At 39.9% G+C, this 16,782-nt stretch overlaps 1 protein-coding gene across 6 annotated transcripts in view; it reads right to left on the bottom strand.

The window, feature by feature from the left end:
* gria3b (glutamate receptor, ionotropic, AMPA 3b) overlaps window positions 1–16,782 on the bottom strand; it is a 203,992-nt gene that overhangs the window by 42,830 nt on the left and 144,380 nt on the right. For all 6 annotated transcript variants that reach the window (XR_010795961.1, XM_066649518.1, XM_066649519.1 and 3 more), the window contains exons 8-11: window positions 15,651–15,755; window positions 13,524–13,631; window positions 9,992–10,198; window positions 2,386–2,759 (exon numbers count right to left, since the gene is read on the bottom strand). Coding sequence is in view for 5 of the 6 variants with exons in the window: in XM_066649518.1 (XP_066505615.1) it covers window positions 2,386–2,759; window positions 9,992–10,198; window positions 13,524–13,631; window positions 15,651–15,755 (794 nt within the window). In the remaining variant the exon portion in view is untranslated. The remainder of the gene's footprint in view (window positions 1–2,385; window positions 2,760–9,991; window positions 10,199–13,523; window positions 13,632–15,650; window positions 15,756–16,782) is intronic.

Raw genomic sequence — 16,782 nt, 5'->3', positions numbered from 1 at the left:
TAGTGAGGTGTGGTAGACCACATGTAAACTCAAAAGCTAAAGCAGAAAGCACATAAATATCTATGATGAAATAATACTGTCAGCTGCATCACACACACAACCGCATACAAGCATTGGCTTGATGATATTCAGTCAATATAATGCAGACCAGTCATTAACCATGCTGCATTACTGATTCACCACTGTCTGTATAAGACTCAACATTAATAACCTGCATTATAATCACAGCACTAATATTTCCCTCCACATTGTGCGGCAGCCTTGTGTAATGATATTTAATACGTTCTTTCCTCCATTGTATTAGATTAGCTTGTGCATTGATAAACCTCCTTTGTTTTCAGCATGTTGATTTTGGACGGTGGCTCTGACAAAGCTCCACATGAGAAATATGGGGGAAATGTGCAAAATGATCTACGACAACCTGCAGCACAATGGAGTCCTAATTAATCAGCTTCCTGCTGTTGTATTTAGGACGAGCATGAAGCATTCTCTGCAGAGGGAAATAATAAGAGCGATGAATAAATGAAGTGGATGTTCTACCCGTAAAAGCCCAACAGTTACAGCAACTGCCACAGCTCCTCAATCAGTCACTGGTTTGACACTAAGAACTGCAATCTAATCAACTTTTAACCATGAAGAATGCTTCAGACGTTTCCATGCCTCAGAGGTGCATCTGGGCACTGTTAGTGAAACCAACGCCAGAATGACAAGGATCTACTCCGACATTTTTCTCAGTCAGAACCTTTAACTAAGGACCAGACTTGTACTATATTCTACTTTAAGTTTGTACTTGGTACAATATACGAGGGTGGTTCTATAATTTCTTGGTATTGATACAATCTACTAATCCTGCAGGTAATTTGAAAATTGTTATAGGAAGTAACCGTTTCTGAGGGTACATATAGAAATCATCAGCTCATTTTGATCATTAGTTTTGTTGTAATCGCCGTGAAAACCTAAACCATTGTGGGTAGCACAAGTACGTTGAGGAAGATTGAGCATTGCAATGTGAATGACTGGGGATTCCAAGAAATTAGTCCTCCACCCTACAGCCTGGACTTAGCCCTGAGTGGATTTTACCTTTTCCCAAATTTGAAGAAAAATCACTATGCCGATAAATAATTATTATTATTTATTATTTATTATTTATTTATTTTAATAATTAATAAAAAAACTACTTGCATGTTCTAACAAATATATAGAAGCTTAGGGTGAATACACAGGGGAAAAAAGAAACATATAATTGTTTTCACTTTATGTCTACCTCATTTTGTCATTTGTGTCAGATCAACACACAACTGAGCAGTCAACAAAAAATCTTACACATACAAGAAAAAGAATCAGCCCAGATATTTATGACCACTGAATGATATCCCATCCACTAGTGGCACTGCTGAAATACATCCACACATACTCACTGTTATGTGCCTGAGGAAGAATCACAGAAAGGGTGCTGTAAACTGTTGTGGGAGACAATTACACTGGAGGATGGCAGAAAAAAATCCTGATAATTGTAACATTTTTGAGATTAGACTTAGGCCTAAGGATATGGTTAGGGATAAGGAGAAGAGGGGTTTTCTCACACTGCATATATTAGATTTATGTTTTAAAGAGTTTTTATGTAATGCTTAATAGTAATTGGTGGGGCAACAGTGGCCTGGTGGTTTGGGAACTGGGCTTTAACCGGAAGGCTGCAATTTCGATCCGCAGAGCCGGCAGGTCATAAGAGAAGTGCCCATGACTGAGGCTCAGGGTACCATGGCTGGGGCTACCCGGAGAACAAATTCCTCTGTGTGCATAGTGGCCAATAAAGTGTTTCTAAAAGATTCTGATTCTAATTAAAGTTTCAAAAATCCTCCTACACTTTTGCCATTTTGTTAGACTTAAAAATAACAATTGACATTTTATTCACCAAAATATAACCCACATATGAAGATACTAAAAAATGGCAAGAGAGAGGTATTTTTTGGTCACTGCATTCATTATGAGTTCCATTAAAGAAAAGGCACTGCACAAGCATGTGCTTCTATGTGTTTGTTTCTGGGGATAATATTGTTTCCAAAATATATGGGAGAGATGGTGATTTCAATGTTAGCAATTGTGAATGTAGAGTAATAATACATCTTTTTTCTTTTTTTTCTTTTTTTTAATGTTTCCTAGTAAACATTGATTTTGCCATCTCGGATACTGCTATGATGACTCCTAGTGGGGGAATTGCAATTACTCAATATAGCCAGGCCCTAAAACAATCCAATCAACCTTTAACCACAAAAAAAAAAAAACACAGTGACACTCACAGGACCCAAGGAAGAATGAGTGATGGCTCCTTTATGAGTGTTTATAGTGCTAAGCGATGGAGCTGGAATAAGAGATGAGGCTACCAACCTTGGTGAGATATCACAGCCCTGCTGCATGAAGGCCCCCAGAGAGAACCACAGGCTGTTAAAAATCCCAAAGTCATTAGGCGGGTCAGGAGGAGTCTGGGGGTCTTTGGCTTCATCCGTCTCGTCCAGATGCCACTCGTAGGGGCTGAAGCGGCTCACGAGGAACAGCACCACGCTGACGCCGATGTAGGCGAACACGATGCACATCCAGATCTCGTAGGCCAGAGGGTCCAGGAATGAGAACACACCCGGCTTGGACTTCTGAGGCTTCTTGATCATGATGGAGATACCCAGACTCATGAAGGGCTTGGAAAAGTCTATCACTTCCTCTCGGACCAGAGTTATAGTCAAGGGCGCGACGGCTATATCTGCTCTCTAGGAAAAGGCACAGACAATGGCACTAGTTAATCTTCAGTCTGAAATAATAGATTATATGACAATCATAAGCTGTTATTACATAATGCACTCTTTATGATCTAATCTCTTTACTCAATTTAATTTTTTTAGTAATACTTGTCTGTTTGTGCAAACACAGAACAAGCTCCATTGACTTTGAAGAACTCCTGAAAGCTGAAACTCCAACTTGGAGGATGAGGGTGGCCTTGCCCTTAAGCAAGGGAATGTCTCGCACCCTGCAGAACCTGAACACACGCGCAGCCATCAACTGAACCAGTGCTCTACCAACTGAGTAAATGCAGTTCAGACACCACCTCTATTCAGGTTCTGCAGGATGTGAGCTGTTCCATAGCACTCCCATTTTCCTCCAGATTCCCTTCTCCAGAACTTTCCATCAGGATCCAGAGGGCTGGTATGTGATAGAGCAAGCAGATGAGTGGTATTCTCTTGACAATAAGCTAATAATTTATCATGAGTTATTATTAGTATTTGTTTTTTAAACACAAAACCTCTGGCGTTCAATTCACAGCCAGGACTACAACACATCCCTATCATATAAATAAATCCCAAATGTATCTAAAGAGACTGTTCCATCATGTTCTAGGCTAATGTAGCATCAGTTGTTAGCATGGTCTTCCTACTCAAGACCCCAGTCTGTTGTGTGGAGGGCAGCAGTGTTATCCGCGGTGCCAGTATAACTGGATAGCCACAACACAATTGTTATCCAGTGTATATAGCATTTTGAATAACACTGTTGCCATCCTCTATATGCTACTACACCTAGACAACAGCAACACAGTTCTGGCCAACAGTATGTAACGTCAGTGACAGTATCTGTGTTAATGTTACATGTTTCATTCATATGCACCTAAGAATTCAAATTGAAAGCAGCTCTTCCACATAAATGTTTCACAAACACTTTAATGAAGATGGAGTAGAGAAGCTCTAAATGGGTGACATTGTTCACATCTAAGAGTAATCCATTCTTGCCGTTTAGTAATCTTTTCTCATTGGGATTAGTTCATCAGGCCCATTTGCTCCAGAGTGTTTAGCTCGAATGTTAAAAACGGGGTCATGGAGTATTTCCACAGGCTCGGGAATGTGGGTAGAGCAAAACAAAAGCTGGGAAGAGATTCAGATTCAGAAATAAATGATTTGACTTTGCTCTAGGGTGCATTTGCCTAATACTGAAAAGAAAAAAAATGATAAGTGTACAGTAAAAAAATAAAAATAATAATAATTAAATAATCACATCAGAAATGCCGGCTTTTCTGAAAAAATAAAATAAATAAATAAATAAAAAGAGGACATCCACTGCCTTGGAGCATGTAAAACAAAACAACAAAACAAAAAAGGACATGCAAAGCATTAAAGTGGTTTTGACTGGGGAGCACATAAATGGCAGCTGAGCTTTCACAAACGATTCAACAGCTCCAGCCGAGATCCTCATGCTGACCTCCGCTGGACACTGAAGGCTGTGATCCTTTTATATGGAAAAGTAACAGCGGCAATGACGTCATCCTAACTGCCAACATCAGCTTTCTGTAATTGGCTTATAAATGCTTCACCCACATTCTGCCCTAGCAACTGTTGTGAGATTTGGTTAATAAAAGAATAAACGTTCTTTAATACTTATACGTAATACTTATTTTACATGGTGAGAAAAACCACGTTTACAGACCACCATTACACACAGATTGGATTGACAACTAGAATGGACACTCTGGAGCAGCCAAACATGAGCCTATAGTCACCATGCTCAATGCCAACTGTTGGTGAGGAATGTAAAAACCATCAGGCACTGACATGTGGAGCAGTGAAACTGCACCCTGTAATTGGCCTAGCCATGCTTCTCACACAAATAGATACTTCCATAGCAACTGTTGTGAGATAGCTCCAGCTTCTGATCAGTATCTCATTCAGCCAGATAGGAACTTAAATTCAAAATACTTTTGGATGACTCTATGGCTGTCTCCCAGTTGTATACTTCACACTAACACTATGCAGTGTACCCAATTTAAAAGTGTGAGTTTGTCAGGCTAGTACACAAAATATAAACATACTACACTAATTGCTATAATAACAGCGATTAATAAACTGTTGTTATGACAAAGCATTCCATACCTAGCTACAGCTGCAACTCTGTCTGCCATTTCCTTCAAAGGCTGAAACTCAAATATTTTCATGCACATTGCATAGTGCACAGTGTATGTAATAAAACAATGGTTTCTGCATTAAAATAGTGCATTTTATTGTGAATAACACATTTATATTTTATACACTTTTCTTGTCCCTCTGTAACAGTATGTGCACTGTCTGTGTGTAGTAGTGTTACTGTATTATAATCTGTAAAGTGCACTATGTAGGGAGTAGGGCACTGTTTGGGGCAGAGGCAACATTTTCCAGAAGCTCCTCACTTTATGTTTTGCGTTGGATTGTAGGACAGTAGTGTCTATCATTACTATACTCAAAAAAGACTAGTTCTAAGTGTAAACTGTGGATATTTTTAGTGCACTCAACCTATTACTATGCTACATACTCAATTAAAATTGAGTTAGACTTGATGTTAAGTGTGCAACTGGGATGCAGCTATAATCTGATGTCTAATTTGAATATTCCGCTTGGCTGAGGACAAGATACACCCATAAGCAGTGAATAACATATTTATAAAGTCATACTGGAGCATTTATAAACAGAACCCTTCTTGCCAAACCACATAACCTTAGACTTGGTGATATTTCTCAGATGATTCAACGTGGAAAAAGCTTGCAGAACTCTGAAAAATCTACCTTGGAGTCTCAGTTATGAACATCCATCCATTCATCCATCCTCTGTATCCACTTCATCTTGAGCAGGATCACATTGGATCCAGATCCTACACTGAATTAATGTTTGCAAGGGTGCTAGTGCATCACATGGCATCCCACACTCACCCAGTCATTCAGACACTCCCACTAACTGGGCAATTTCCCATAGCCAATCCAACCAACACGTGATTAGACTGTGGGAACACCTGGAGGAAACCCATGCAGACACAGGGAGAACACACCAAACAGACAGTGACTTGTGGCAGGGATTGAACCCAGGACCCTGGAGCTGTGAGGCACCACCCTGCCCCTTTTACATTAGTGTAATGTGTCAGGTCACTTCAGGCTGGGAATCTTTTATACGGATAAGTAACAGATGTTTGACATCATACTAACAGCCATGTTATCTCTCTGTGATTGGCTTATCCATGTCTCACATACAAAAATAGTTTTCAGTAGTAGCTGCACAATGCTGGACGATATCCCATGCGACCTAATTACATAAAACTCAGCTGACAGCCTACACTGGGACTTTTATGTCAAGTGCGTAAACAGTGAATTACATATTTATAAGGCAAAACTAAAATATTTATAAACAGCTTAAGCAAGTATTCATGACACGTAGCTCCTTAAATTGACCTTCACAGGCTGAGGAGCCTTTACCCTGCTCTATTTCTTCCCCCTAACACTTCCCTCCATATGCGTCACAATATGCCACTGTGGGAGCTGGAGACTCAGAGGTGTGACAGCCGGAAGCTGTGGAGCTTCCCACTCCATCTCCCTGGAGAATTCCAGAGTAAGGTCAGTGACAGCTTTCGTATTTCCAGGAAGCTTTTAGTTATGCAATAAGACGGAGTGAGGTAGAGGAAACTTTGCAGGTGAGCGGTGGTTTAAAAAAGCCCCCCGCAAATATGCATTTCCTTTTTATCTCGTAGTTCAGTGGTGAGCGGGAACTCCGGAGCACTGTCTCAATAAATCATAGAATAATTTGCATATAAATAGCTAATTAAGCGTCTACCAGAAGTGATTTATCGGGAAGGCAGAAACATGCTTTGGATCTGGTCCCCCAGTGCCGTGGATAAATAACTGCATCCGATCATTCTTTCCTGACTCTGAGGTTGAAATCTGCACTTTACAGGGCTTTATACCCTTGTAGCCAACACTTCGTAGCACTTTGTAGTTCTACAATTGCAGGCTGTAGTCCATCTGTTGCGCTGCAAACTTTGTTTGCCCCTATTTACCCTACTCTTCAATGACATTATGTCTACAATGTGGACCAATGAGGTATGTATGTCTAATGAAGTGGCAGAGCAATGCTATGTCTGTTCCACTCATACCAGCACAACACACACTAACACACAACCACCGTCAGTCACAACTGTCAGTGTGGATCATAGCTGCCCTGTGGGGGTACTGAGCACTGAAGAACAGAGTGAAATGGGGCAAACAAAGTATGTACAGCAACAGATGGACTACATTCTGTAGCTGTAGAAATACGAAGTGCTACAAATTGTTTGCTAAATGGGTATAAAGCCCCACAGCATTGGGCTCTGGCCAAATAATTTTGCTCATGAGTATGAGGAATGAAGGGAAGAATGTGAAAGAGGAAGAAAGAAGTCGAGTCAGGTCCAACTGCCTTACTGATATCACTCAACAGCACTCCATCACAAGGTTTTCCATTTGGATTATTTCATTTTCATCTGGGTTTTTTCCCCCGAGCTTGTGGCCCACTATAAAAACAAATACTTTGGTTGTGGGGGGTGGGGGGGTGGGGGGCTGTGTTTTTAAAAGAGACAGAAGAACAGAATCGACTGCTGCTGTTTAGACAGCGCTACCACCAGCCAGGACTGTTTAAGTGACTCATCAAATAACGGCTTCGGTCCCTATAAGTATCGATTTGTGGAGGACATCATTGTGCTTCATTGTGACTATTGAAATCCACAGTGACAATAAAGAACATATGAACCTGAGAAAATCGCCCTGTATTTTCTCGGCTGGCCGAGCAAATAAAAACAGAGATGTTCTCTCGGCTGTATCGTAGACACATCATCATGCCGCATAATAACCACTTCATCTTAATGCTCCTCTCGGCCTGCCAATCAATAGTGAGGACAACAAAGCCATATGAGTGTAACCTTTGAAAGGCAGCACTAATCAAACCAATGATGCCGGTCAAAAGGGCATGCCACATAGGCAACCATTAGTCTTGACCATGTCCAGACAGAAATAGCACCGCAGGTATCCCTGACCGTGTGCGTATATATATATATATATATATATATTTTTTTTTTTTTTCCTTCTCCCAGGCTATGCTGGAGTTTTCCTCCTCATTTTGAGCGACATTCCGAGCGTTAGCACATCAAAACCAGCCAATCTCTCCAACTGATGGATGGGAAATTGAACAGATGAGGTAACCCAAGCCTCATGCATTTTGTATACGGCACCTCTTTGCTGGATGTCAGCTTGTGGTATATGGGAATGATTTGCCTGGCTGTCGCCTGCATTTAGAGCACAGGAGAACACTCTGACAAATGTAAAGGTGGATGCTTGGCCCGGTACAGTGTGGAGAAGTGGCTTTGTGCTAAGATGAATCGATAAGCAGGCAGCTGTGAAGCAGCAGGCTGCAAAACTCAATCTTAACACAGGGTTACCACCGGCTTTACACTGTAACAGATGTCCTGTATGTACTCTACAGAATTTTACAGTAATTTTCTGTAACTCGCCGTAAAATCACAGGAAACTGTTGTTAGAGGTATTAGACTTCAAACATCCAATCAAGTACAGAGACACAGCAACCCTTGGTTTTGCCATTAAAATTGTTCAGCTGAACTGTTAGGAAAGACATCAGCTCCCAGTGGCCACAGCATAATAAAGAAATACTGTAATTTAAGAAGATGGTATGTTGTTGTGGGTGGCATGGTGGTGATGCATATAGTGATCCAGGGTTCAATTCACACTTCAGATATAGGTCTGAGATAGTGCTCTTGTTCCCTCCCCCAGTCTGAAAACACATGCTGGTAGCTGTTCTCCATTGCCTAGGGTGAGTGTGTGATGCCCTGTGATGGACTAGTACCCTGTCCAATGTGTGTTCTTGTCTTGCACCCAATGATTTCATGTGAGCTCTGGACCCACCACGATCCTGAACTTGATGAAGCAATTAGAGAAAATGAAAGTATGTTATGATAAATATTGTATTTCATCATCCAGTAAAATGGCAGCATTTTTTAAAATTGAGGCTAATGTGTGGAAGCAATGTCGTCATGCCAAGCAGCATCATTCGTTTTCGTTAATTGATTTCCATTATTTGCATGATTCACGCACAAATGTGCTCATTCAGAGACGTACTGAAGGCAGGCAAAACCCCCACTGAACCTAATGAGACAATAAATTAAATTATAATTTAGAATCCATTAATAATTTCAAATGCTATTTATTTTGCACGCACATGATAAGTCTCATTACTGCATGGGAGAGTTATTCTGAGGCGAAGATGCAGAAAGTAGGATATATACACAATCTAAACGATGACTGAGCTAGGAATATCTACCTTGTACATATCTACACTCATTGTCCATTTTATCAGCTCCACTGACCACATAGGAGCACTTTGTGTTTCTACAATTACAGACTGTAGTCCATCTGTTCCTATGTATACTTTCTTATCCACATTTCAATCTGCTCTTTAATGATCAGAACCTGCAAGGGACCACCACAGAGGTATGATCTGGGTGATAGAGTTCAATTCAATGTCTCCACATATAGCAAGAGCTGTGAGCCAAAATAAATGATCTGACTGAATGCCATCACATTTTCAGAGCAATGTTCTAATACCTAGAGTCAGTTGTGAGCTGAAATTTCTCATAAATATTGTTTTTTAACGGATCTATAAAGCTTTTCTATCCTAGCAACAGTAACTATGGAAATGGAACAGGTCCATTTTTAGCCAGGTTGTTTTGATTGAACAATCATTTGAACTTTTCTCTGCCATTGTGACATCATAAAGGCCTTTGATGATGCAGCTCTAAAAAGAGACTTTTCAGAAGAAGTTATTACTTCTTCTGGGAGTTTGGAGCCAGAAAACATAGATGGGACAAACAGGTACAAAAACAATCACTCACATTCAAAATTGTCATATATTTTTCAAAATACAATACTATTTCACAGTTATCACATCTGAAATGTTCTCTTTGTCCTGTTTTTAATTAAATATTGGGTTTAAATGATGTGCACATTATTGAATTATTTTTTCATTTACATTTTGCACAGCATCCTTTTCTGGAAATGGGGATTATTTATCTATACTTATCATATCCCACACACTTTTCAGATTTTCATCTGAATAATGAAGTTAAAAGAGGATTATTGGAAATGTTTAACATAGAGTACAAAGTAAGTGGTACTCACCCCATAGACTAGTTCACCCACCATCCCGTTCCACGTCTTGGTCTCAGGGTCTCGGGCTCCGTATTTGCCATCCATGACAATAGACAGCCTGTATTTAATCCCAACGTGTTTGGCTATCTCAGAAGCTAAATCGACACAGTAGCCTTCATACTTGTCATTGCCTTCCAGATGCATATGGTTTTTCTTGTACATCACATAGGGAGCTTCCTGTTAATCAAACACACTCTGGTTTATTGTCACCACAGCGGTCACCAGAGCCCACCGACAGCTGACCAGTCAAGAGCATGCAAGGTGCGTGCTGGGTAGACTCTCTCTCTTTCAAACTCATTCATACACTCACACTCATTTCTCTTGGTGTGCTTTGTGTTTATCTCTCTACATATCTGTATTTAAGACACACACACAGACAAGAACTAATGACATGGACACACACACACACACACTCAGACACACAGGACGGTAGAGACAGAAGAAGCAAGTTTTGGGTCTTGTGGCTAAGACCAGTGAATGGTCCCTGCCGTACCCGTTGGCTAATGCACCCAACCCCCTACTAAGACTAAGATTATGGAAAGAGGATGAGAAAAAAAGAAAACAATTGAGTCAACTGGTTTTCCGTTTCTTTCTCTCTCTCTCTCTCTCTCTCTCTCTCTCTCTCTCTCTCTCTCTCTCTCTCTCTCTCTCACTCACACACACTATAAACATTACCATCATTTTCCAACTATCAACTATCATTTATCACATATATAACTAGGTTATATTTATGAATATTAGGTTTTTACTGAGTTATTATTCACTATTTTTGCTACATATATAAAGCATTAGGTACTCAGTCATTCACTCACACATTAAGATACTTGCTGTTTCAGACAATCACTTACTCCCACATTCAGATACTCCCTCACTTATTTACTTTTAACATTTAACATTATGCATCAGATGGGTGTTTCTCCTTATTAACAGGGTATGTCACTGTTTTACAGAGTTTTGTATTAATGTTTGAAAAAGACCAGTCGATTCAATACATACAGTATCTGCAAGCAGACCAAATATGATTAAAGACTTTCCAAGCATTCAAATAGTTGTGCAAACTCAAACACACCTGAATGAGGTCTAGTTTGTGGGGGCTGAGTAGCATTAGCCCTGTATCGTTTGAGAGTGAGGTATGGGGTGGGTGAGCAGGGTCATGAGCAGGGGCAAAGGGGCATCCGATTCATAAAGTAAATGGCAGTGACTGGAGACGGGTCGGTCCATTGCCTGAATGTAGACACATAGTGCTGTTGCGTGGGAAGGCTATGTCATTCCAACAAAAATTAAAAAAAAAAAAAAACAATCAACAGAAACATAAAGAAGAAAAACACAAAGAAGAAGAACATACTGGGAAATTAAAATATATAAATAAACATATAAATCCTTTGTAGGAATACAAAACAAAGGAGAGAAAAAAGAGAAAAAAGACCATCTTGGCAACATACAGCACTGTACACAAAGAAAACTGAGCAAGCATTTCTTTCTTTTTCCTTCTTTCTCTTACTATTGCAAACACTGCAGCAGCAGAAGCTTGGCTTTTTTTTTTTTTTTTTTTTTTTAAAGCACATCATCATTACCAAACAATAGGGCATCGCACAGAGAGAGAGAGAGAGAGCATCCCTATTAGAGTCAGAGACAATTAGGTTGCCAGTGGGTTAGCAATGGTTTGTTTGCTTTGTGCTGAATGTATCCTCTCACCTCGTCTATTCTGAGACGCTTCATGTCCCTGGCCGGGTCTGTCCATGGCTTCCTGATGGACAAACCATTCCACGGCTCTGGATTGTTTACCAGAGGTGGAAAGTAACAAATTTCATTTACAGTAAATTACAGTACTTGGCTAAACGTTTTCCCTGTAAGAGAATACTGTTCTAATAACTGCACTAGAGTTCATTCCAAATGAAGCCTTCAGTGTAGCTGCTGTCATTTGAAATAACCACTGTAACAACCACAGAGCAAAGAATTACTGCGTTCCATAAGTGAGGAGACAATTAGCCGACTAACTAGTCCTATTGTGTACTTATTCTTTTCTTTATTGTCTGTTTCCTTTTTTTTTTTTTTGATTATTTATATATATATATATATATATAATACCAATGCAGGCATCTCTTAGTGAAGGTAGCAGAACTGAGCAGTTAGAGTATGTTCACACAGCAAGGAAAAGTAGCCCAAATGTGATCTTTATGTGACAAAGATATGTCATTTTTGTGGCTGTGTGAACAGCAATAAATCAATTTAATCTGGTGTTTGGGACACTTTCCCAATTTTTTTCAAAACGTTTCTTTAGTTTGAGATGTTAAAGGAATGGAAACAAATCCATGTTTGCAAGAAGTGTAGCCTAGAGTGTAATACATCCAGTCTAAGTATAATCATTATGTCTTCAGAATCAATTTATGTTTAAATATTACATTAGGTCTTTGTTTTAAACCCTATGCTATGCACAGCCAGCAGTTATGGATTGTAGTTAGTTCAGATTAATGTCAGGTATAGGCCACATTATAAAGACAATGTGAACATCTTAACTGAAATATTCAGATTTGACACAGATTTTACCTGCTGTGTGAACAAAACCTTAGTGTTCTCCTGCAAGCGTGCTGAGCTGTCCTACTCTGTTGTGATCCTGTGCTACTTGGTAGTCTTTAGACCATCTCTCAGTGAGGCAATTTAGCATTTACATAAATCATTTACTAATATCTTTTTATTCATTTGTGAATTAAACAATGAATTATGGCTACAGCAGTGGTGCTTTAGTAGCAGTGTTAGAAATATTTAATCTGCTTTCCACCCCTGCTGTTTACACGAAATGTCTCACCAACAAATTTGAAGCTGAGAGCCAAAACAATTCCAGCTGTTGTGCTGAAGAGTGGGTCATTAAATAGCACTTTGAATTTTTTCACAACCAAACAGTCCAAACTGTTGAGGTAGACAGTGTAATACCTTTTTTTTATTATTATTATCAGCACAGAGCAATCTCCAGGTTAGTGTAAAACAGAATCTGAGTGGGGGTCAGTGGGACTAGCCATCTACTCATCCCTGACCACTTTCAAATTCTGTTTTCCCTGAGAGAAACCACCGAACCCCTCTCAATGCTGCCATTTTTCCATTTGTTCACTGGAAGTGGTGTACCCCATGCGTCATTGACCATTTACTTGATGAGTGGAGAGAGGTCTCTACTTACGTATGCATTGTATGTCTACTTATATGATGGCAACATAAAAAAATAAAACATTACCATTGTACCATTATGCCGTTATTGTGATGTCACTGCTACGACAGGCCACTGGAGTATGGAAAATCAAAATGCTTTGTCACCCACACGGATACAGTTGAAACACTCGTTTTACGCCCTTTTTTTAACCCCCACCTTGACTGTTTCAACGTGTAGTGAGTGGATGGAAAGCAACTCAAAAAGAAATGTACTTCTAACCGCCCAGGACAAAAGGGAGTCTACACCATGACCCTGAGTGGCAGAATACGTGACACATTTAAAACGTCATGGAACGTGTACCATAATAGTAGTGACCACAATTGTTCGGTTTTCCACTGAGGTCGATTCGTTGCCGAACGGCAGATCCATTATATTTACAAAGCGCTCAAACTCGTTCCAGTACCCGATCTGCAAAAAGGAGAACATGTTGTTATTACCTTGTTATATTGTTATAATTACATTGTTATTATGTACTCTGGCCATATTGAACCACAGTAATGCTTTCCCCTCACCCCCGTTCCTCTTTTATGGCCTCCTTGAAAATGATTATTCCATGATATGAGTACAGACAAGTTAAGGAGGCTGTCAGGGACGTACAAAGCCATGAAGGCAAACTCTCATAAGACATAAGTTCATTAAAATGGCATTAGGTGGCTGAGCTTCTATTGCTTTCTGTTAAATGGAAGCGTAGTGGGAGCTGTGCCTAGCTGATGGTAATTTTAAGCAGGAGGAATGCTAACAGTGACTTTCTGTGCAGCACAAGCTCTGGAGCAACTCAAAGATTTGTGCTCACATAATTTTATCTCAATAGAAAGACAAAGAGAGTAGTCAGCTGTCTGGAGCGTGGAGCTTAAATGTCATTGGGTGCAGTTCCTGCTTAGCTAAAGCTCAGGAAGTGAACTAATGCAAATACAGATGTGGTTCAACCCCATTTTCAGTTTGCAGTGGCTGAGCAGCACCATTGTAGAATGGTGGGATTTGTGGACTGCATCAAAATCATCAATAATTGTGTCCACTTGTGCTAGCATTCAATAGAGGAGCATGATCTAATGGTGTTTTTCCACTGTGTGCATGGCCTCAGATACATTTGGTCCTGTGCTGAAGTAAACTTTCTTAACTGATGCCATAAAAGAACGACTTTTGGTTCCATATGAGCATTTTCTACTAATAGATTTTAAATTGGTAAAGAACCTCTATATCAAGTGAAACTACTTTAAACATTTAAAGGGTTCTTTGCACCCACACATCTCTTTAACATACAAGGTTCTTTATGGAACCAAAAGTGGTTCTTCTATAGCATTGCTCATAACTTTTGTAGCACCTATATTCTTAATAGTGTACCAAGTGTGCTGAGCTAAAATGTGCAGATGGAGCAAATGCAGTGCTCATCCCTGATTGGTTATCACAGAACCATCCCTCAAATCACATACACACAAGCACCATCTTGAGTGCTCAGGTACAATCTTTATGGCCCGTCTGGGTGCAGTTTTAAATACAATGATCATACGTACCCTTCTACATTTCTGATCAAAGCATACTTCTTGAGAATGCTGTTTTCTACTGCTATGACATACCAAACCATAGCATTAAAATAACCTCCTTGTTTTTACACTCATTACCCATTTCATCACACCCACTGCTTTGTCTGATCCACTCGTACCAGCACAGCACACACTTACACACCACCCCACATCAGTGTCACTGCATACCTGCTATATAGTGGTACTCTAGGAGCCATGATCTTTAGGCTGCAAGTTGGCTAAGAATGTATGCAGAGCAACGTATGGACTGCACTCTGTAGTTGTAGAACTACAAAGTGCTCCTGTATGGTCAATGGAGCTGATAAAAAGGACAGTGAGTGTAGAAACAAGGAAGGGATTTTAATGTTATGGCTGACTTGAATAATGTGCTTTTTAAAATGAAGTTGGTACTTCAGTCCCTGAAGTGTGGGGTGTTTTTATAACACAAATGATTTTCTAAAGAGGTCATTCAAGCCAAATTAAAATCAACTGATCCTCGTAGCCAGCTGAGACATGCTGAGAATGGCTGTTTTTTAATCAACATCCTATAAAGATGTGTTATAATCAGCATTTATGATGGCTGGTTTTATAATCAACATCCAGTTGTCTTCTGTGGTTTTCTTGGAAATGTTTTCAGTGCACCTTTCTTTTGTTTCCCTAAGTTCTGTCCTTGCTTATTTTACAAAATTAATTCAGATTAAACTAAACCATTGTTGCTAGAAATCTTGGCTTGAATATCTCCATTCTGCACACGTCATGGCTCCAGTCTGCTGCTAGAACCGGATATCCCAAGCATAGCTGTAAGGGTTTTGTGTTTGCAACCCCAAGCTTCTGTCTATCTCTGTATCTCACTTCAAGAGCTTTCCTTGTTTGTGGATGGATTTCAGAGCCTCGATTGTTTGCTTACCTTCCTCGGACCCCCTGCTTTCATTTCATACACGTCGATAGTGTAGTTTGATCTGCGCCCAAAACTGTCAAATTGGATATTGCCCGTCATCCCTTGAACTTGCACCTGCAGAGGGGTATAAGGATACCCAGTTTAAGGAACCCAGAGTGCGTGTGAAATAAGAGGCAGAGCTCTGAGCCTCTGCGGTCAAATGGAAAGTGGCGGCGCACTGCAAATAAGGTCATTTATAGCAGTGGGGCTGCCTTGAATAACTCATTTTGATGAGCTGAATCGCAGAATATGAGATTATGGCAAAGGCGAGAGAGGCATATTCATAGGAAGCCATGGAATATAGTAGAAATTCCAGCAAAAGTCATTTTTGGAGCTCGCCATCATTTTGTAAATATATGCAGAGAATAATAAAAACCAGATCTCTTCTTTAAATCAAAGAAACAGTGGGTGGGGGTGGGGGTGGGGGTAAGGGGGGTGTTACTTGGATTCCTTGGATTACTTTAGCCAACATATAATGCTTGTTGCCTGTCTTAAAAATATATGTATGTAGAATAATACATAGGTATAATATATAAAATTATACATGAAAAACCTTGGGAAAGTCTATGGTAAGTACTGTAAGTACACATCGAGATTTATCATCAGTGATACAAGATGGTGGTTGCAGTGGGGGGGGATACAAGGAGGTGGAGCTAAGACAAATCTGAGGCAATAGGGATAGACACAATAAAGCTATAAGCCACAAGAGGCTGTGAGTTACTTTGATTTTATAAAGTAGTTTATTGCTTTTATAAAATGGCTGTCAATATAAATTCTTCTTCTTCATCTTTTGGCTGCTCCCGGCTATCAATATAAATTACTGTTAAAAAAAGGCTGTTCAGTACATAGATGTATTTATTTACAAAGAAATGTTGCTTTTCTCTTTCCATGGACGTTTTTATCATTTCTCATTTGGCTAATTGGTATTCCATAGTAAATTGGTTCTGCTAACAGGTTTGCACATTTATTAGTTCAGTGGGTCTCACCCCAGTTCTTACAAAACCTCTTTAGTGTTTTATAAGTATTGCACAATTTTGCTCTCTCCCTTGGTGTTGGGAGTTGGGATCAGTTGAACAAAACTGTAGACACTCTGGGGTCCATA

Source organism: Hoplias malabaricus, chromosome 17, assembly GCF_029633855.1.
Source record: "Hoplias malabaricus isolate fHopMal1 chromosome 17, fHopMal1.hap1, whole genome shotgun sequence".
NCBI lineage: Eukaryota > Metazoa > Chordata > Actinopteri > Characiformes > Erythrinidae > Hoplias > Hoplias malabaricus.
This window is presented reverse-complemented; position numbering and strand designations above follow the sequence as displayed.